Raw genomic sequence first — 23,590 nt, 5'->3', positions numbered from 1 at the left:
ACAGAGTGAGATAGCCAGGGCTACACAGAGAAACCCTGTCTCGAAAAACCAAAAAAGAAAAAGAAAAAAAAAAAAGAAAACTAATTACTAAATTTAAAAAAAATCATAATTCTGCTTTTTTCCAACTTATTTGTTAGCTCTTAATGTTATAGTTGATCGGTCCAGCAAAGTATACTCTCGGTAGTATTTTTTGAACAAATTAACAATTTAGTTATTCTAGTAAATAGGTGTATATAAACCTTTCCAAATGAAATAGTAGAAGCAGAATTTCTCCAAAATTTGACATACAATTTGGGGAAATGAAATAACAACACTGGGGGCTGGAGAGACGGCTCAAGACGGGTAAGAGTTCTGTTCTTCCAAAGGTTATGAGTTCAAATCCCAGCATCCACATGGTGGCTCACAACCATCCATAAAGAGATCTGATGGCCTCTTCTGGTGTCTGAAGACAGCTACAGTGTACTTACATATGATAAATAAATCTTTAAAAAAAAAAAAAAAAGAAAAGAAATAACAACACTGGAATCTTCAAACAAAATACTTTGTCCTGAGTAGAAATAACCTGGGTTATAGTGTTTGTGGACCTAGTAGCAAGTAGACTGCCGAGTCTGCACATCTTGTCCCCTGCAGCAGAGCCCTTGTGAACAGGGGCCACCAGATACACTGGTCTTATGCAAGCATTGAGTCTCTGTGTGACCCCTGAACCTTGGGCCTCTGCTGAGCCCCTTTCTGAGTGAGGTGGCTGGGGCAGCAAGCATGGTGTAAGCAATGTAAAAATGTCTTAAATTTTGACAAGTTAATATAAAATAACTATTTCTTTAAAAAACATTTTAAATTTATTTATCTATTTATATTTTATGTGCACTGATGTTTTACCTACATGTCTATGTGAGGGTGTCAGATCCTGGAATTACAGACAGCTGTGAGCTGCCATGTGGGTACTGGGAATTGAACCCAGGACCTCTGAAAGAACAGCCAGTGCTCTCAACCGCTGAGCCATCGCTCCAGCCCCCAAATGACTTTTTCTTGACTGTCATTATATAAGGAAATATTACGCTGTTTCTTGAAAAAACATTATCCTATTTTATCAATCCCCTAACAAGCGCCTGGGGGGAAAACTGTAAAATGAAAGTAGGGGACATTTTACCTGAACTGAGTGGGTGATCACACCCTCCTTTGTGCTGACTGAAAGTGTGTAAATATGCATCACTGACAACTCCAAGGCATGATGGCAACGGAGGTGTAAGAAAAAAGTGTTAAACATTCAGCTTCTGCATGTTCATTTCTTTCTAATAAATTATGAATCAACCCTCTTTAGTAAGATACTAGCAAAATGCAAATTTCACCATTCCCTCTGACCTTACTATCCTTATAAAGGTGCTTTCAAGGCTGGAGAGTGGCAGTACAGTGGCAGCCCCTGCTTGCCATGCTGAGGTCCCATCTCCAGCACTGAAGGAAAACAAAAATGGTTTACATCAAATCAATAGTGAGTTAGAAGTGCGGGGACTGGTCACTTGAAAAGCTAATATTTTTAATGCATTACTAGTATATATTCATTTTTCTTACATGCTTTATATTTACAACATGAATAACTCATGTAGTCAGTGTGGTCAGTATCTCTGCTATTTCTAAGAACCAATGGCTTTAATCTTAAATAGATGTCTGTCCACTGTACCCTCACATGCTATCTAAGCAGACATACAACATGGACCAGCAGCAAAGCAACTGGTGGCTTCCACCAATATATACCCTGTGTAAAACAGACTGATCAGATCATTATGTCAAACTACAAATCATGTACTTCTATGTTAGAAAGTTCTGTGTTTCTTATACACTAACACTTGCTAACCTGGTTAATATTCTCCAAAACGACTTCTTAGGCAATTTTCCTCTTATGATTTCAGCACACATCTAAAGCTTCATAACCTTAGAAAAACACACAGGTTAGGCCTGGTTATTACGGCACTTTACATAACTTAATAACTCTAATAGGAATGCAAGATTGTGTCTGTGAATTTGTATTTACAAGTACTTTACCAAAACAATTCCCTCCCTACCTTAAACCTCTGAAGAATCCAAAATATTTATATCTCACAGACAAGGAATCAGACATTGAGATAATGTTTAGAAATTAATCAGAACAAGAATGTGAATTCAGTCTTTAAACTTTGAGTCACTCAAAAGTTCTCTGTCCTTCCAGTTCTGTAACTTTTCAGTTGAAACAAGACTTTTCTACTCAACTGCTCTCACACTTTTAAAATAAATAGGACTCTCAGGAGCACTAAGGTCTCAAGTCCTAGGGAAAGTTAAAGGCCAAAAACACAGGCACAAATCATTGCATAATGTGCCTCCTTTCACATCTTCAAAGACAAGCACAAAGCAGGCAAAATCCAAGTAGTTAAGTACTGTTTACTCTCGAAGCCAGCCACAAATGGCATACTTCTTCCAGCAAGGCCACATTTCTAAACTTCCCCAAACAGTGGCTACAACTGGGGACTAACCAAGTATCTGAGCCTTTGGGGAAAGTTTATACCAGCCCACCTTAATGAAGAGCTTACTAACTGGGAGAAGTAGGTATTACATTTTTGTGAGAAAGTTAGAAAGGGAGATTAAAGATTTCTATGCTGACAGGTTCTGAACGATATACCCTAAGCTAATATTTCAATCCCAAATAATTGTTCAAGTCAAAAGCATTATGTTAAACATTGCTTTCATATAAATTATAGTATGAGTTTATAAGATAAAATCGGCTTGTGAAACAGCTTTTAGGGCACTAGCTAATTGACTCCCAAGAATGAGTGTGGTGGTTTGAATAATGGCCACACAGGCTCATATACTGGAATGCTTAGTCATCACAGAGTGGCACTGTTTGAGAATAAGGAGGGATAGGAGCTGTGGCCTTGTTGGAAGAAGTGTGCCACTGGGGATGGGCTTTGAGATTTCAAGAGCGCATGGCAAGCAAGCCCACTTTCTCTCTCTTGGTCTGTGGACCAGGATGGATCTCTGAACTATTGCTTCAAGGCCTTGACTGCTGCCTCGCTCCGACCATGCTTTCCACCAGGCTGATAATGAGCTAAACCTCTGAAATTGTAAGCAAGCCCCCAATTAAATGTCTAATTTTGTAAGAGTAGCCTTGGTCACAGCACCTCTTCACAACAATAGAACAGGAACTAAGACAATGAAATGAGTAAACAAATATCTCATCATTGGAATTCATTTTTAAAAGCAGGGTTTAAAAGTTATTAAAAAAGAGAGCTTTCGTCAAGAGTTTTGTGTTTAATAAGGCAAATTATCTTCTTGTGTTTTTAGAAGTACTACTAATTCAGCAATAAAGATAAACGAATGAGTGGAACTAAAAATTTGTTACAATTTTTGATTCACTGAAATTTAGCTGTTTTATTGATTTTTTTAAAAAAATCCTAAAGGAAGATAAAATTGTACCACTTTGGAACGTTTTGTTTATTTGTTTTTTGGTCTGTGTTATCTACTTTACTGACTTTTCACTTAACAGTAACGTTCATTTGGACAATAAGTCAGAAAATCGTTTCTATTTGTGACTTTAAACAGTGTCTTTGACCCTACCCTGTTGTCCAGAGCCATTTTAGACAACAAATAGAAACAAAACCATTTGTTGCAAACTGTGAAAATTGCTTGTGATAGCTCTTTCTAACTAAGGGCTGGCCCTGTTACTTCCTTTATCTCATAACAAATTCTCCTTTTCAGTGATTTACTGGAACATCCCAACAAACACAGCCATACACCAGCCGTTCAAGAGACTATGCCAGTATAACACTGAGTTTGAGTCACTCCATAAAATACAGGTGCCGTTACCTATACACTGCAATGAATATACAAGAGTGCATACAAGATACTTTCCATAAAATACAATTTCTCATCAGAGTTCTAAACTATGGGGACATTAAATAATTAAAACACAGGTGATCTCTGTTATTGAACCAGTCATGTGAGATCTAAAATGTTGTTTATTGGAACCATATACAGTGGAATATACCTGCCATCTCAGTGGGGTGATTTTTGTCTTTTTTGTAGTTCTATTTATGCTATGCAAGAAAAAATATAGACTCTAAACATTTAAAACATTATCAGCATAATAATTATTACAGGCTCACTTTGAAAATTCTGTTAAAAATTGCCACAGTCATGATGAGCACAATTATTGCAGTTACATCATTTGAAAGAGATAAAAATTATGCTGCTAAAGACAAAACACTGAAATACATAACCATCATAATGTGGTACAGCAATAAACTCATAACTAATATTAAAACTTAAAATTTAAAAGTTCTGTTAGGGAACCTGGAAATTTTTTACTATAGCAAAACATTTTATTTATATTCCTTCAGTTTCTATGATAGTGTACCATAAAATACTTTTAAAAGATACAACATTCAAGTGCTTCATGTACAAACAGTATTGCCAATGCTAATAAAGTGATGCCCTTTGACATGAGCTGAGTTAATTATGGTTGTAAATGTTTTCACCTTGCATTTTACATAGCAGTTGGCATTATACACTAATCAGTTTTGTGCTGACAGAAAGGATCCTAGTTAAAATACTGATTCTCAAAAGTAACATATATCGTATTGCTTGAAACTAAACAACCATATAAAAGTGGTAATTGTTAAGCTAAACAATGATTAAGAAAGACAACTGGCATATATTCAGGCTGAGTGTTGAGTTCATGATGGTTCACTTTTAACAATAAAAATACTTTTACTAAAGCTAACATGATATGTATTCCTATACTACAGTCTCTTGAAGTTATAAAAATATTATATAAAATACCACAGACTTTAGAGGATATAAGTTCGTGTGGTTCTGATGCTAGCAGCTGAAAAATGTGTATAATTTAAAAAATAAATAAACTATAGAGGTAAACAAGTTACAAAACAGCAGAGAACTGTGATAGTTAGCATGAGAATGGCTTAATTACACAACAGCTAACAAAATGGTGATGCAGTTGGATCAAACGTCTTAAAAACCTCTTTCAGAGATTTGTCGTCTGTTTCTGTAGTAGGATCATCATCTGGGGTTGGGCTTGCCTGTCCTGGCTCTCTTGCTTGCCTTGGATCACTGTATAGAGGTCTGATCAAGCCTGTTAAGGCCTGAATAGGAAGACTGTGCACAGCAGGGACCTGAACCTTATCAGCACTCCTGAGAATATCTGCCTGAGTGTCGACTGGCCCTTCAACAGGGACTTCCATGTCTGTAGTAGTGTTCTGTGGTATGATCACTTCTCCGGGGGAAGGCTGGTTTTTATCACTATTTTTTAAGTCATTTTTTTTCTGGTTCTCAGTATTTTCTCCTGAAGAAATGGTTGACAGCTCTGTTGCAGACAATGAGCCCTTATCCCTAGGATCATACAAATTGATGCCACTAAGAACTGAACTTGAAGTTCCCAGTGGAAGGCCATCTGAAGAGAGTTTGGGGGCATACAGGGGAAGAGTCACAGGAGCAACATTAATGGGTGCTGCTGTTGAGGACTGTGACAAAGCAGGGTTCCATCTGGCTAAGGGCAGGGCGCTCCTTGATGAATGTGAGTGCTTTAAAGCCACTTGATGAGACTCTGTACTGGGTAGTCTATTAAGCCTAGGATCAAAATTCTTTTGCAGCCTAGGGTCTCCTAGTTTACCTCCTGAACTGTGTAAGTCTCCAGACTGCTCTAAGCAGCCCTCTCTGTGTTTTAGACTCATTTTGGCTTTGGCTGATGATGTTGGATCAAGGGACAGGACACCCTGATGATCACTCTTTGTATTCCATAATCTACTGAGCCTCTGGTCAGCTATAAGTGGGGGCAGAGGTAAATTGATTGAAGATACTGGATCAGGTTTAGGTAAAGGTACTGGAAGTAAATCTTCTGGAGCCCACACAATGTGTTTTGCAAAGTTGGGCTTGTTTAGAATAATGTCCATCTTAATATGACTGAATTGTCTTAACTGTGACCTTGGATCCTGGAGGACTATGCCAGGTGAAGAATCCAAAGGTATTAAGAAGGCCTTTTCTCTCAGTTCTCTTTCTGTATCTTCTTCATCATCATCTCTTCTTTTGGGTTTGTGATTTGCACCAGCATTTGTATGACGTAAATCCATCTTTGCTCCACTAGCTGAAGAGGCCCCAGGAGCACCTCCACTCCCTCTTAATTTCCTGGGATCCCATACAAGTCTAAGATCCACTGGGACGGACTCATGTGGCTTTCTAGTATCTTGCCTTGGGACAGTCCGAAGTCTTGGGTCAACCACTTGGTTTCCTTTTCTTTTCTCTTTAGCAAGTCTTGGATCAGTAGGAATGCTGAGCTCTGTGGGAGGCTGTTGCTGATTTCTCAGAGTTCCTGTTTGTTTCTGTAATGTCCTCAGTATTGACTTGACACCAGTCCCTTCCTCCTCTTCACTACTGGAATACCAGTTAACTGTTTCATCTAAACAGAGACAGAAGCTTATGGTTAAAAACAGAGCACTCATATTTGACCATTATTAAGACCACAAACACACACTATTTTGAACTTAGTATAATCACTGAAAGGGCCCCCACTTACTTGGCTACGTGTACTCTCACAATAGTACCAATTCTTCCACTTCTAGTAACAATAAATGTTAAATGTTTCTATCCTAGTGTATTCTCAATGTTTAGTATGAAACATAGAAGAGCTAATCTTTCACCAACTGGTTTTAGGTACATGCAGTTAAGGTAAATTATATTGTTCATGAAGTTTTAGGGAGACTACTCGATTTACCATCTTATTTATGCTTATGTATACACATAACCTTCACCACCATTGTTTGAAGCCTGTAACTGCAGCTAGAAATAACTAAGGGTCCACTGGACATGAATGGGGCAGAGGAACCCATTTTCACATTTTAACCAATTTCAAAAGGTATGGAGCTATTAAACCTTCTTCCTTGCTTGATGCTCTATGAGGCTGGGTGCCAGCTGGTTCTTCATCTTCTTGGTATCTCTGAGTCAATGGGATGAAAAGAGCTCTCTGCACTGCAGGAGGGAGCCCTGAAGCAGGCAGAGGGCAGTGACTTGTCTTACTGCTGCTGGAATCGGGCCCACTCCTGAGGGGCGGTGCGTCATGAGCGACGGGAGGCTGCTGCTGTGCAAACTCTTCACGCCACAGCTCTTCTAAGACACAACACGAGAGACACTGGGCACTCAGACTCCACCAATGGGTAACAGAGAATTGCCTAATCACATTGGATTCCTAAGTTGTATAATTAAATATTTTTTAAAACTTAAATTCTATTGCTTTAAATATTATTGAATTTAAAAGCAAAATTCTTTTGCTTTTAAATATTATTGAAAACTTTATTGCTTCAAAAGTTTTATTTCTATAGTTTTGAATAAACTGAAAACATTTCAAGGTTTCAACTTCATCAGTTTTACTTAATTTAAAAATGCATGCTTTTAATGAAAAGAACGTCTTAGTATTTTAAGAAATTAGTTGCTTCCATCAGTAATCTTACCAGCAGAGTTATCAGGTGATTGAAAATTATGTGCAGCATGCTGTAGGTAGTAATCCTCGAAAAATTCAGTTGAGCCTTGCATGGACTCAGAGTTGGCACTGAGTTGCATCTCACTGGGCATTTGCTGGTACAATGAAGTGGAAGAGCTGTGACTCTCTCTAGGGACTTTCATCAGGTGTCCTGGAAAATCTGGGGAATGGTAAGCTCCACCCATACTTGGTGGTGTGTCCAGCTGAACATGCCCTCCACCTTGACCATGAGGGCCTACAATTTCAGATGAACTGGGTGGCAAAGATGGGTTCTCTTGCACCGGTGGACCAGGAGGTCCTACACATGGGTGGTGTCCAGGCGAGCCTGGGTGCCTCACAGGACTGTCATATCCTTGAGGAACATTAGATCCTGGACCTGGACTTGACTCAGAACTGTACATATGCTGTGGACAGTGACTGCTTTCCTCAATCTGTGGTCCTGGTGGTGAGGTACTGTTGTAAAATGCTGGTGTTCTATAGATATAAAACAAACAAACAAACAAACAAAAAACAGCATTTTCAGTTCAAAATGAAGACACAAAAACATTAATTTGTAGATACTGTCTACTACAAGTATGATATTTGATGTTCATTTAGAAACCTGTGTTCTGTGTTCAGATATGGTTTCCTTAATTGCTGCTCATTACCAGCTCTTTAGAAAAAAACTAAGAAGATAAATAAAAGTCACCTTGAATCCCAGCACTAGGAGTTCCTCTTTTTTTTTTTTAAAGATGATTTTTTAAAGATTTATTTATTATATGTAAATACACTGTAGATGTCTTCAGATACCCCAGAAGAGGACATCAGATCTCATTAAGGATGGTTGTGAGCCATCATGTGGTTGCTGGGATTTGAACTCAGGACCTTTGGAAGAGCAGTCCGTACTCTTAACCGCTGAGCCATCTCTCCAGCCCAGGAGTTCCTCTTTTTCTGGGTATCCACTGACTTCTCTACAACCACATTAAACATACAACTCTGATCATGATTTCCAATATTGCTGGCATACATAAGACTTCCTTTATTGCTGACTTATTTATCATATCTAATAGTTTTGTCAATTCATTTTTTGTTTTATTGAGAGAAACTGCCCAATGATAAGTCTCCCACTAGATTTGTAATGATGTATTTACATCTTTCTTTTAGTTTACAGATACAGATATATGATAGAATATGATATACAATATTAGCAAAATGGTGGGTATTCCTGTCCTCTTAAAATCTACAATAGAGTCTCAGTATATAGCCCAGCATGACCTTAAGCTCACAGCCCTCCTATTTCAGCCTCCTATCCTAGTTTGCGTTCTATTGCTTTGATAAACGCTACAACCAAAAGCAACCTGGGAGGAAAGGTTTACCATATCTTAGAGCTCATGCCACCATGAAGGAAAGAAAGCTGGGGCAGAAACTCAAAGTAGGACCTGAAACAGAGACTACAGAGGAACACTGCCTACTACTGGTTTGTCCCATAGCTTCCTCTGCCTGCTTACTTGTACAGCCTAGGTCTACCTGCCCAAGGGTGCCATCACCCTCAGTGGGATGAGTCCTCCTACATCAATCATTAATCAAGAAAATGTTCCTCCAGTTTTACCTACAGGCCAATCTGATGGAGGCCTTTTCTCTAAGGTTTCCTGTTCCCAGATGACTCTAGCTTGTGTCAAGTTGACTAAAGACTAACCAGCATACCTCATAGCTTCCATGTTCTGCCACTACAAGCACATTTACTACCACGTCTGATTTTCCTCTTAGCTGTGACTGAAACACTCTTACTGGCTCACATTAGTTGCGGTGCTCCTTCCTGGGCATTTAGGATTAGAAGAAGATATACATGGGTATACAAGCGCTAAAGGATGGAGTCAGGGCTGAAATGGCCTGGTTAGAAAATTTCAATTGGATGCAGCTTTTCTGGAGGTGTTCCTCTAATACCTTAAGGAAGCACCCTCATAAAAAAAAAACAAAAAAACAAAAAACAAAAAACCAAATGTAGTGGAGACAGTATCAACCATTTGAAAATGCAAGCTCATAACCAGGGGTAAGGAATGTCAACACCCTCTCCGCCCCCACAGCGCCCCCTAAGTTACTATATGATAAAGCGTCTAAAGTTGTGCAAAAATTCTGCAAAGAAAAATCACTGGGACAGGAAAAAGGGGAAAGAGGAAAGAGAAAAGAGATGGCACAATCTCACACCAGGCAGGCAACTGCTGCTCTGCCTATGTGTAACCATATGCATGACTTGGAATACTCCCTGGTATCTTAATGCCGAGATTTAGGGGAAAGTGCTGCCATTTTGATGGCTTAACTTACTTCTTCCCAATTTTATGTGCTAAATCCACAGTAGGTTTTACAACTATTTCAAAAAGAGATGGAATTTTCTTCATATCATCAGAAAGATCTGTCTCAAAATCATCTTCAGGATCAGAAAAGGGAAACTGCTCTGATGGGGTCGGGAGAAGCCCAACTCCCGGGGGTGGTTTGGGGAGAGGAGTTATGCCGCGCTTTCTAAGTTCTTCTAATTCTCTTTCATCTTCATTTACAAGTTCTTCCTCCGCATTCAGCACCTGAACAATTGTAAAGATTAGAGCTTCAGAATGAGCTTTCTTCCTCACAGTTAAAACTAAAGACCTCTGCATGATACTTCTGTTTAGAAAACAAAACAAAACACTAAAGTTTAAATGAATCAGAAATAGGTAACTCTTTTCAATATACAGAATGAATTTCAGAATGGTTTTACAGTAATCAAACATAGGATATAATTTAGTCTAGAACCCCTTTTGGTTTTAATATACATTGCAGACACACAGAGACAGAATCTCTTGTCTGTCTGCCTCCCCCCTCCCCCTCCCCTCTCTCATAATAAAGCACCTGACTTAGCTCTTTTACCTGCGTGTATTACACATACACACCCATAAGAAACTTACAACCTCAGAAAATCCTAGATTCCCATCTGCTTGGCCACATATACTCTCATCCCTGAACAATAATATAAATGTCTCCACTCCTAATAACAATCAAATTTAGACAGCTTTTATTCAAGTGTATTCTCAATGTTTAATATAAAAAACAGAAGGGGTGATCCTGCATCAACTGGTTTTAGGTACATGCAAATCAAAGCAAACTGTCTTTCAAGAAAACTTTTAGGGATAATTCTGTTTACCATCTTGTTTATGCTTTGCATAATTGGGTGTATATATGATTCAAATCTGACGTATTATGGGAAGAGATATAAGCAATAAAAAATCTATTATATGAACTAAAGCAAAATAGAGAACTAAGGGCTGGACCAATGGCCACTCTTCCAAAGGGCCCATCATCCACATGGCAGCTCACAAACATCTGTAACTCTGCTGCAAGGGACCTGACACACTTTTTTGGCCCTCCAAGGACATATGTATGAGCCCTTATTTTTAAACTTTGGATAAAATCCCAAGAATCTTAAAAAAAAACAAAAACAAAAAAAACCCTGATCCCTTGTAACAGTTTGGAGTATTGGTAAAAGTAAAAAATATTTTAGTGTCAGAATAAGATAAATTCTGATCAGATTAAAATATTCTCAAATTCCTAGACCAATAAATTTACAATATACTATATTAATAGGGCAATATCTACAAGAGTTCAATTTTTAACAAATTAATAAAATATTCTTTATAAGATATGATTTAAGTAAAATATGAGAAAATATCTAACAAACTTCTAATCAAGGGTGTAAAAACACTACTCACTTTGTCCAAAAGTTTCTTTGTTTCTTTAGTCAGATCATCATGGGAAAACTTACACTTGTCTCCTTGGTAGCACTTTGCTCCACTATGATAGAACTTACAAGGAAATTCACATAAACAAAAATATTAAGGAACAAATGAGGTAAAATTAAGGATAGTTGTGTGTGTGTATCTGTATGTGCATATCTGCCTGAACATGTGGCAGTCAGAGGTCAACACTGAGTGTTTCCTCTATCATTTTCAACCTTAATTTTTGGGACAGAGTTTACCATAGAACCTGGAGCTCACACCTCAGCTACGCTGGCTGGCCAGTGACCTCTTGGGATTTGTTTCTATCCATCCCCTAGCACTAGGGTTACACACACACGACACTGCACCCAACTTGTACATGGGTGCTGGAGATCTGAACTCAGCGTCTTCATGCTTGCACAACAAGCGCTTTACTGAGCCACCATGCCAGGCCCAAGGCCTAATATTTTTCATTCAAAAAAAAAAAAGTAACTGTTACAAAGATGATCAGCTTCCAGGTATCTACTACACAACACTGTACCTACAATCAACATTTACATGTTATATCTTCTTAAAAATTGTTGAGAATATATCTCATTTAAGACTTACCACAACAAAAAAGCTAAATCAATCCAACTCTACTAGTATCTACTGTAATGAAGAATTTGTAATCAAACCTAATAACTTATTATAAATCATTATTTTAATAAAGCAAAACATTAAAAATTAAACTCTTATTCTACAACTATGTATTTTAGTTTTCTCATTTTTAATAGTTCTTTGGAAATTCCATTTAGGATGTTTTGATAATATTCACCTCTCCACTCTCCTCAGATACATTCCCTTCTCTATCCACCCAACTTTTTGTTCCTCCTCTAAATAACCAAAACCATCAAGTCTACTTTGTGCTGCCCAGAGATTCTTGGGGTGCAACCTTCTACTGGAGCATAGTTGACCCACCAAGAAAAACACCTTTAAAGAAAACTGACTCTTCCTCTCTTAGCTACTATCAATTGTCCATAGCTTCAGCTAGGGGTAGTACTTCCTGTCCACCTCCCCTCTCCATGGCTTGAGCTAGCATATCTTGGACTTGCTGCCACACTGTCCTGTGTAATACATGCAGCAGTCCTGCTATGTCTGGGAAACACTGATTCCTTATAGCCATCTCTTGCATTTGGCTTTAACACTGTTCCACCCACTCTCCCAACACCCCCCGAGCCTTGGGTGGGGAGGGGACATCATGCCCCACTTAGGCCTAGCTTTCCAGTCTCACTCTCTGCACCTTGACTGTGTGTCTGTGTTAATCACCATCTACTACAAATAGAAGCTTTTCCAATGAGGGTTCAGAGTTGTACTAAAACGTGTATTTTAAAACAATTATAATAGTTATAGAAAATACTGTTGTCTTTTAATAGATGGGTACCATTCCTTTCCAATAATTAAATATTTGAGAGAACAAAAAATTACGTAGGAAGAATTTTTATATCTGCGAAGAAAATAAAGAGATTTGGATATGTCATGTTAAAAATAAAAAAACACAGCTGAAGAGGATTGGAACCCCATAGGAAGAACAACAGTATCAACTAACCCAGCCCCCTCAGAGCTCCCAGAGACTAAGCCAACAACTATGTATGTATCAGAGGCCTTCTCTGGCCTCAGTGGGAAAAGATGCCCTTAATCCTATAGAAACTTGACACCCCAGGGAAGGGGGATGCTAGGACAGTGAGGTGGGAATGGGTGGGCAGATATGGAAGCACCCTCTCAGAAACAAAGGAGAGAGGGCATAGCGTGAAGAACTCGTGGAGGGGGGACCAGGAAGGAGGGAAACTGTTAGAATGTAAATAAAATAGAACAAAACACCCCCGCCACACACACACAACAATTAAAGCCACAGAAAAATTTTACTTGAACTGTTAGAGAAAAAATTAAAAAAAAAAAATCTAGATGTAGTAAAAAGGTATTGTTTTGGGGTGGTATGCATTTGGGAAATATCTGTGTGGTTTTAAAGACATCTGACAGGTTAGGCATGATGGTATAAGTCTTTAGTCCCAGTACTTGGGAGGCAGCGACAGGTGGGTCTCTCTGAGATCAAGGCTGGATAGGTGCCCATATCCTCTAGAGTACTAGAGCAAAACAGTGTCTCAAAACAAACAAACAAACAATAAATAAATAAATAAAAACAACAACAGCAACATATAAACCAAAAACAGGATGACAAACTCAAGTGAGGAAAATCATCTGACTAATTCGGCCTAATGTAAAAAACAAAAACTAATAAATTCAAAATCTTTTTAAAACATTTAATAAAAATCTTAGTAAAATACACTTACTTTTATTTAAAAAAATGTTAAGACAAAGATTATGTCTTCCCCAATCACTATTACTTAACATTACTGTAGAGGTTTGCTAAGAATAACTAAAATTATAAAAGTCATGTGGCACACATTTATAATCCTATAAGGCCAAGAAATTCAAGGCAGCCTCTGGCAATACAGTGAGTATAAGGTCAGTCAGGGCTATACAGTAAAACTGTCTCAAAAACAAAAACCATACAAACAATCAGAACAAACAGTAACAGCATATAATAAAATATAATGAAATTGAATGAAATAAAATATCATTTATTTACACATGACATGAAACCCTAAGAACAGAACAGAACAGAAACTTTTAAAAACAGAATTTAGTACCTAGTTTTTAAAGAATGATATCAAATTTGAAAACAATGCATTTGTATTTTCCTGGATAAGACAAATTATACCTTAACAAAGAAATGAGGTATACTGAAATAGATATGTAGATCTTTAAGTATCACAGAGACTCTTTTAGAGGACAAACAGCACAACAGATAAAGGTGTGCTGCTGTGACCTCCCCATCAAGAAAATTCAAGTGTGTCTCTTTCCTCATAGCCTTGTTAGCAAACAAGGCTTTTGAGAATCTGGTGGCCATTATCTTGGTATGACTTTAATAATATTCCTCTTACTATAAATGACATAAAACATGTTTCCATTTTATTTTTAATTAGTCAATTCTCTTTCTGTGAATCAACTTCTTACAGAAATGGCATTTCTTCTAAATTATATAAATAAATATTTTCCCATATTTAAATCTTTTAGTTTATAGGTTTTTGTTATAAAAATTTTAACTGGCATGTAGTCAAATTTTTAGTCCTTTCCTTTATTGCTCTTGGTTTTTAATCAAAATCAGGTTTTCCATCTCCTGGGTTATAAAGAAATGTATTCCTGTATAACTTGATAGGCACTTTGCCAATCTTAAGCACTGAAACTGTCAAGACTGGGTTTATTTATATGTGTGTGTCACTTTTAATTTAAAACCAAGCTAGGATTTCTAGATTATATTTATAACTTTTTTAAAAATCACAATGACAAAATATCAGTATATTGGTTAATACACAATTTTTATAAAGGATATTATGCATGTAAATGCAGTTCTCTCCTTTGGTACAATATCCCTGTAAATAATATTTGCAGACCTCCTTTTTCTTCTCCAATTCTGCATCATGATTAAATTTACAATGATCTCCCTGTTTAAAAAAACAAACAAATAAGCACAAAGAATTTAGTTATATTCTCTCCATGTATTTCTTCTGGCCAATATCTTTAATTTTAGATACTGAGCTACGAAGGATGCAAATAATCCCTCTGATGTCTTCCTCAAGCATGTATGTAGATTCAGGATTCTGCCAGTGTCCCACAGGTATCCACCATTTTTAGATGTAGCATGGGAATTTATTTAACCTCTTGATGTCATGTCTAGCAACAGCTATAAAGATTAAACTACCATGCATCAGCTAGACCATGAAGCTGCACTGTCAGAAGCCACAACTTTATCTGTTATAAATGTTAACATATCTATAAAGTAAGAACTGTTTTCTACCAATTGTTGCCATCTCAGAATACAATTAAATGAGCCTGTATATATAGTAATTTCACACAAGGTACATTTTAAAAACCTAGCATTATTGCAACTGTGAGCAATGAAAGAGAAAAACAAAACACTCTCCAAAGGACTAAATTCTGAAGATTACTTTGAAAGTTAGAATTATCTATCATATTCTTTATGTTAACATGTACCTTAATACATCTCCCTTCCAGGAAGTATTTACAGATCTGTTTTCCTTTGTGTTCCACTGTGTGCTGGTTAATAAACTCCTGAGTCATAACTTTCCACTTTTTCCCTGGTTTGCTGTACTGCAAGAAAAAAGTCACTTCAATGTAAGATATGAAATATAAATAGGTATTAAGACATAGTTACATAGCTCTGGAAAGTAGCATAAATTGGCTATTAATAGTAATCAAGATTAGACATACTGATTCTACTTACTTAACTTGGGATATATGCTTCTGGTAGTCTTGTTTATTATTACTACTGGCTGCAAGGGAGCCCCTTTTCTTTTGATTTTATTTTAAAAATAAAATTATAAAAGGCTTTAAATTTCACAATAGAACTTAGTTTGGCAAAGGCACTATAATACAGGCTCTCATGCATTGTTGACAAATACATCATAAGTGTTAAAACTTTAAAACACCCACCTTGACCCCAGGGCTCTAGCTCAATGTGTCAAAGCCCATCTAGTGGTACGCAAGGTACAAGGGATCAATCCCCAACACCACAAAAGTAAACAACTATATCACTGTGAAATTAAGAATTCTGACTTTCCAGAGTTAGTCTAAGAACTGGGAAGCATACACAAAAGTTTATTTACAATAATTAGTGCAAAATCACTTAAAATGGAAAACTCTAGACATATACAAAACTAGGAAATCAATAAACAAAGCTATAATGCATTAAGGCAGTAGAATATTACACAGACATAATGAACTCATGTTACAGAAAAACAACATTAGGATATAAGAAATGCTTGTAGAACTTCATGGAACAAAAACCTGACCCAATTTACAGTAATAAGCAAAGGCAAGGGTAATGACTAAAATTATTTTACTTCCATATCAGTGCATGTAGCATGATTTATTTTGTGTGCCTCGCCCTTTAAAGAACCCTATGCCCTTCAGTGTAGGTCACCTGTTGAAACTGTGGGAACAAGAGAGAATATAAAAAGCCAGCAAAGGCTGAGATGAGAGAAGGGAGTTAGGATTCAGGGTTAGTAAAGAGGAAGTTCTAGGAGACAGAAGAGTAGGGTCAGAGAGCAGAGTGACAGAAGACAGATGGTGACAATTGAGACATGAGGAGCTGAATTGAGCCAGAGAAACTATTGTTAGGAGAGAGTTAGGAGAAGAACCCAGGAAGAAAACACACAAAGCAGTAAAAAAGAAAAAATAAGCCAGAAAAACTACAAGCGTTATGTTTCTAGATGGTAGGGATGAGAGGTTTTTTACATTGTGGTGTCTATGCACTTTCTTAGAAGAAGAAAGAACAGAGTTCACAAGTTATCATCAAATTTAAAAGGTAAGAGAAAGAAGGGTAGGTGAAGGAAGAGCAGGAGGAGGAGGAAAAAGAAAAAAGGAAGGAAGAAGGAAGGAAGAGAGAAGAGGAAAGAAGAAATAGGTAGAGGAGGAAGAAGAGGAGGAGGAGGAAGAGGAGGGAAAGGAAGAAGAGGAGGAAGAAGGGGAGGAAGAAGGGGAGCAAGAAGAGGAGGAGGAAGGGGAGGAAGGATTAGGGGAGGAGGAAGAGGAAGAAGAGGAAGAGGAAGAAACTTCACAGAACTACTTGTTTCAGTAGTTTCCACTTCCTATTCAACTTCTGCCCTAAGTGTAAAATGGAATAAGGAGGCAGAATCTACCACTGAAGCAGGCTAAATGTAATTATTTAATTCATAAATCTTATAAAAATGTTTTTCAAGCTTGAACTATCCCATGAATATAAGATTAATCCAGTGTCTCTTCATTCTTTCTAATTTGATTAGTTTGCCCTTTACTATGGGCTCCTGCGTGCTCCTGGGATCATGAGAAATGGGCTGGAGAGATGCTCAGTCAGTAAAGTGAATGAAGCACAAGCATTAGGACCTAAGTTTGAGTCCCAGAACCTATGTAAAAGTCCAACGTGGTGGTTTGTGCCTATAATTCTACTGTTGGAGAAATGGTCACAGGCAGATTCTTGGAACTCTCTGGCTAGCTAGCCAGCCTAATCAAAAGGCTCCAGGCCAAATGAGATGGCCTGTTTCAAAGAAGGTAAACAGCTCCCAAGAAACACTTCACGTGTATACACCTGTGTACCATACATGAATGCACACTGACATACATGCTTGTATACATACAAAGTTTCTCTCATTACAGCCAGTTAACTGACATAGTTGATAATATTTTCCTATTGAATAATAAACTTTTGGATATAGCCTGTGTCCGCAGACATTTAAAATGTTAATGCATATAGGTATCTTCAAGAGGTAACATTATATACCATTATTTTACTGATTAAAGTATAAAACAGACAGTAATTTGCTTGAAAACACTTTCTTGATAACTAATTATTTCTGGGCATATTATATAAGCATCAGGAAGGGAGCTGAGTTACTTAGAAAGTAAGTAAGTACTTAAAAGCAGCACATTCTAGAAATCTATTCTATGTAGGAGAATGAATAGGTAGTAATATGAAAGCTTTTATCGTAGAACAGAAGAGCTGGGTGCACATTAGCAGGTGAGGAGAGGAGGAGGGCTGAGAACGACCGGGTGACAAAGGCTCTTCAGGCCCAACCTGTTCACAACTTTTCAAACACAAAATGTTGACTGATATCCCCCAAGGCAAGGTAGCATTACTGAATCTTACAAACTAATCTGGGCATAAACTTTAACAATTTTTCAGATTTATTTACTTTTGTATCTGACTGTTTTACCTGTATGAATGTCTGTATATTATATGAGTGTCTGGAGACCTTAGATAAGAGAAAAACAGGTCAGATTCCATGGAACAAAAGTTTTGAATGGTTATGAGCCACTATGTGGGTGCTGGAAAATGAACCAAAGCCCCCTGCAAAAACAAGTGCTCTTAATCACTGATCCAGCTCTTCAGCTTCAACTTTTTTTTTTTTTTTGGATTTGGTTTTTTTTTTTTTTCCCCCGTGACAGGGTTTCTCTGTGTAGCCCTGGCTGTCCTGGAACTCACTCTGTAGACCAGGCTGGCCTTGAACTCAGAAATCCGCCTGCCTCTGCCTCCCAGAGTGCTGGGATTATAGGCGTGAGCCACCACCGCCAGGCTCAGCTTCAACTTTTAATTTTTAAAACTTTATTATAAAAATTTGCAAATAAAAAATTACATATTGAAATTAACCAGACCCAAAGTTTTACATCTCAACAAACTTCTAAACCAGTGGTTCTCAACATGTGGGCCAGAATCCCTTTGGCAAACTTCTATCCCCCAAAATATTTATATTATGATTTATAACAGTAGTAATCTTACAGTTATAAAGTACAACAAAAATAATTTTATGGTTGTGGGTCACCACAACATGAGGAATGAGGAACTGTATTACAGGGTTGCAGCATTAGGGAGGTTGAGACCTCTGTTCTAAACAGTTAGTGTTAGCCCCTTGAAAGAGAAGTTGTAGAGCTCCATCTTGGATTTTACACCTTCACAATCAAATACATCTTATGCACTGACCCATCATGTAGACTGAGAGTCATTTTATTTGTACTCAGTCCTTCCCCTTCCCCTAATATGTGCCCTTTCTTATTCTCTTTTCTATATGACCTACTATGCATACATGCATATTTGTTTTCATATATGTAGATACTATTGGCTACATTCTACGAGGGTGAATGCACAGTTTGTTTGTTTGTTTTTTCCTGAGATTTTGTGGGATAATTTCACATTGCAGTCTATACCTTCTTTTTTCCTGCAATTTTAAAAAAGATTTATTTATTTATTTATTATATATAAGTACACTGTAGCTGTCTTCAGACACACCAGAAAAAGGCATCAGATCTCATTACAGATGGTTGTGAGCCACCATGTGGTTGCTGGGATTTGAACTCATGACCTCTGGAAGAGCATTCTCTCTTAACTGCTGAGCCATCTCTCCAGCCCTTTCTTGCAAATTTTGTGATTAAATTTTTTTAGAATTGGAAGCTGGAGAGATGGCTCAGTGGTTAAGAGCACTGACTGCTCTTCCAGAGGTCTTGAGTTCAAATCCCAGCAACCACATGGTGGCTCATAGCCATCTGTTATGGGATCCGATGACCTCTTCTGGTCTGTCTGAAGACAGCTATAGTATACTCATATACATAAAATAAAATAAATAAATCTTGAGAAAAATTTTAGAACTAGTATCAATTTTTATATATTCCTAATTTTTATTACCTGTTCATCTGTTGATGGTCAACTAGGTTGATTCCAATTCTTTACTATAGTGAATAAAATAGTAGTAAGCATAGGGGTTCAAATATGTCTATGGCATTTTTATTTTTAGATCAAACTTGTGAATATAACCTTAAATAGTATTCTATGTAGTACACAGTAAGAACCTGTACCCATTATCTAAATAGCCACTGGAAAAGCAGGGATTTTAATTTCTTTTTAAAGATGTGCTTATTTTTATTTTTATTTTATGTGTATGAATATTTTGGTTACAGTATGCACATGCATCATGGTTGTGCCTGGTGCCTGAAGAGGCCAGAAGAAGATGTCAGCTCCCCTAGAACTGGAGTCATAGGTGATTGTAAGCTACCATGTAGGTGCTGGGAATTGAATTTGAGTCCTGGGAAATAGCAGTAGTACTTTTAACTGCTAAGGTATCTCTCCAGCCGAAAACCAAACTTTTTCAAACTACAGCATGTAGTTTACTCAAGGTTTCTGCTTTTAAGTCCACTCTGGGGCCTATGATATAGTCTTATGGCAGAGGCTCCTGTACCAAACCCCAGACATTCTGGAATTCACATGATGAAAAGAGAGAACCAACTTCTGCAAGTTGTCTTCTGTCCTCCATGTGTGCTGCCACCATGAGCACAAAATAAATAAAACATAATGAGAGCATTTAAAAGTCCACCCATATCCCCGTCTAACTGAATAAAAGGTAGAACTATAACAGAATGCAGAAACTAGATAACACCCAAGACAGAGCTACTAAAGTGCACATATTCAGAATTCAGCTCAATTTAATAGGTATTTGTTGAGTAACTGTTACATGAAAAGTATTTACGTTCATCTTTCTGATCATTTATATGCTCTTTCTCCTTTTTCAATGCTTCTAGCTCTGATACGTAAATTAACTTACACTATTTTCCTTCTTGGCCCACTGAGCCATCACCATGTTATTGCTATCTGCACTGAGGAAAATGTCCCAAGGGAAGGAAATCCCAGTGAATGAGGAATATGGAATATGCTTTTGCTCTGAAACACATCAATTTTATCTTGAGGGTTTTCCACATATACTCATTTAATTTATAAGTCTCTTAATGTGTACCTGTATACGAATACCATGACATATTGAAAAATTCTTTTGGGAGAATATATATTCACTTGATCTTAGCTGAATTTTTTTCATTTATTAAGATAACAGCATTACAATCACAATGCTTTCTTTGCATCAAATGATTTAAAATGAAAAAGGTCTTTTCCTCCTTACACATAAGTTCTTAGTACCTCTTGAAAGTCATCCATTCCTGAATAGACATGAGGCCCTTTAATGACTCGTGACCCACAGTGTTCTTTTCTTCTGATTTTCTTCGGCAAAAGATGTTCATGACTAACATCAAAACTTTTAACCCGATATTCAGTACCTAAAAAAGTTAAAATGTACTTCAAGTACTACAGAAAAGCAAGTATAACTAACATCTATTAACTTACAAGTACCAATACATTTTTTAAGGTTTTATTTCCTCTTACACTTACAGTCTACCATTAGGAAAGGTCAGAACATGACCTGTAGCGCATGTGGCGCATGCCTGTAGTCCCAGCACTCTAGGAGGCAGAGGCAGGCGGATTTCTGAGTTAGAGACCAGCCTGGTTTGAGTGAGTTCCAGGACAGCCAGGGCTATACAGAGAAACCAAAAAACCAAAAAACCGAAAAAAAAAAAAAGGAAAGAAAAAAGGAAAGGTCAGAACAGGAACTCAAAGCAGGAATATGGGTATGGGCAGAAACTCAAGCAGAGACCATCTGGGAATACTGATTAAGGCTTGCTTTCTCTGGATTCTTAGCTACTTTTTTTTTAAAAAAAGAAGAAAGGTTTTTGTTTGTTTGTTTGTTTGTTTTTTTAAGATTTATTTTATGTATGTGAGTACACTGTAGCTGTCTTGAGACACAACAGAAGAGGGCATCAGATTCCATTACAGATGGTTGTGAGACACCATGTAGGTCCTGAACTCAGGACCTCTAGAAGAGCTTTTAACCGCTGAGCCAGCCACTAACATATTTGTTTTTTTTTTTTTAACTGTCTATAGTGAATCATCCTTCTTTCCCATAAGAGCCAGTTGGAGAGTTAACCCATCTCTACCTTTTGAGTACTGCTTCCTGCTCAGAAGATAGAAGTGTCTGCTATACAGGACACAAGGCTTTAAAAGTATTCATGCCTAGAGAAGCCACTCTTGTCTCTCTCCTCACCCTCTTGGGCTAAGATGATTAACAAGCTCTCTATTTTTAAGAAAACTAACCATTATATTCATCTTGTGAGAAAGATATAGATACCAGTAGCATCTATATCTTTATCTGTAGCAAGATAGACTTCTACTAGTAATTTCCATATATACAGATACATCTTCACTAGTTGTTTATTTTTGAAGATGTTATTTTAAAGTATCTTTCTAGCATTGCAGAAGTTGATCCTAGCACTTCATAGGCTGAGGAGGAGGAACACGAGTTTTAGAATATACAGTGACTATACAGTGAGATGCTGTACTCAAAAATTATCTAAAGGGTGCTCCAGGGATACAGCACCATAACTGAGTTCTTGCCTGCCACACATGAAACCTTAGGTTCAATCTCTAGCACTACAAAAAATAAAGCACATGAAAAGATGTCCAATTTAAAAACCTTGGGAGGCTGAGGCAAGAGGACAATCATGAGTTCCAGGGTAGCTAGGGTTACACAATGAGACCTTATCTCAAAACAAACAACATAAACAGGACAATAAATTACAATACAACATAATTTTTTTTATTTTATCAGTTATACAGAACTCATAAGCTTTTCTAATGACCTATGATATAAATAATAAATATGTGAAAACTTTCACTTTATTAGAAGAAATCAAAGAGGGCTAGAAAAATGGCTCTGCAGTTAAGAGCACACACTGTTCTTGTAAAATGTCTGAATTCAGTTCCCAACACTCACATTAGGTAACTCACAGTCATCCTTAACTCCAGCTGTAGGGGTCTGATACCCTCTTCTGGCCTCTGTGAGCGCCTAAACTCATATGCACATATCCACACACAGATACACATACACAAACACACACACACATACAAACCACACTTAAAAATAACAAATCTGAAGATGAAGAAATAGCAAAAAAAAAAAGGACATACTAATTTCTAGCTTAAAAAATATAAGAATTAGTGTTGATGGGAATTTAAAGAATGTTGTACTTTTATATGTACAGTTATAAATATTGGTATATCATCTTTTCAGATGGTATATGGCTAAAAATGTATGTGTGTGACTATATCATTAAATTGTGGAAATTTGCTTTTCATAATTAATTCTGTTCACTTGTCTTTATTCTGAGGCAAGGTATCATCCTATAGCCCAGGCTGACTTGAACTCCTAGTGATCTTCTCATCTGTTTTCCAAGTGCTGGGATTAACAAGCATTAATCCACCATATCTGGTAAGCAATTCATTCTTTTTGTTTTGTATTGTTTTGTTTTGAGATTGGGTCTCTATGTAATCCTTGCTTCTTCTGGAGCTCACTGAGTAGACCAGGCTGCCATTGAATTCACATATATTCTCTTGCCTTTCCTGCCCTGCTGCTGGGATTAAAAGTATGTACAACTATCCCCCTTTAAAACCTATTCTTTTTTAAAATTAGATTTATTTATTTTGTTTGAGTGTTTTGCCTATATGTATGCATATGCACCACATGATTGTGTGGGTCCCTCAAAGGTCAGATATACACAATGGATCCCCGGGAACTGAAGTTACAGACAGTTGTGAGCCACCATATGGGAGCTGGGAATGGAACCTGAGTTCTTGCAGAAGCAGGTAGTGCCCCATAATTCATCTTGAGTAAAAATATGATTGACAAGATACTTTCTGAGATATATATATACAGTTTTTGTAGGATCAAACACAAAATTTCGGGGAAACTGGGTGAAAAATAATTCCCAAATAGGTACAATCCTATCAAACCAGTCTAATGATCTGCTTAAACTGTGATAGAGCTATTAATTTGGCACATCTACTAATTTAATAGAATGTTAAAAGCTACTTGTTAATTCAGAAATA

General features: G+C 37.2%; 1 protein-coding gene across 3 annotated transcripts in view; it reads right to left on the bottom strand.

Moving 5' to 3' along the window:
• Nucleotides 1-3,965: 3,965 nt before the first annotated feature.
• Zc3h6 (zinc finger CCCH-type containing 6) overlaps nucleotides 3,966-23,590 on the bottom strand; it is a 50,389-nt gene continuing 30,764 nt past the window's right edge. Inside the window, exons 5-12 of one of the 3 annotated variants that reach the window (XM_052183583.1) lie at nucleotides 20,792-20,928; nucleotides 15,331-15,447; nucleotides 14,669-14,780; nucleotides 11,230-11,339; nucleotides 9,815-10,068; nucleotides 7,485-7,987; nucleotides 6,910-7,143; nucleotides 3,966-6,436 (exon numbers count right to left, since the gene is read on the bottom strand). In XM_052183583.1, coding sequence (XP_052039543.1) covers nucleotides 4,962-6,436; nucleotides 6,910-7,143; nucleotides 7,485-7,987; nucleotides 9,815-10,068; nucleotides 11,230-11,339; nucleotides 14,669-14,780; nucleotides 15,331-15,447; nucleotides 20,792-20,928 — 2,942 coding nt within the window. In that variant the 3' untranslated portion in view covers nucleotides 3,966-4,961. The remainder of the gene's footprint in view (nucleotides 6,437-6,909; nucleotides 7,144-7,484; nucleotides 7,988-9,814; nucleotides 10,069-11,229; nucleotides 11,340-14,668; nucleotides 14,781-15,330; nucleotides 15,448-20,791; nucleotides 20,929-23,590) is intronic. The other 2 variants (XM_052183584.1, XM_052183585.1) reach the window with 2 other exon arrangements.

This window comes from Apodemus sylvaticus, chromosome 5 (genome assembly GCF_947179515.1).
Source record: "Apodemus sylvaticus chromosome 5, mApoSyl1.1, whole genome shotgun sequence".
NCBI classification, from domain to species: domain Eukaryota; kingdom Metazoa; phylum Chordata; class Mammalia; order Rodentia; family Muridae; genus Apodemus; species Apodemus sylvaticus.
The sequence above is the reverse complement of the archived record's forward strand: the minus strand, read 5'-3'. Positions and strand labels throughout refer to the sequence as shown.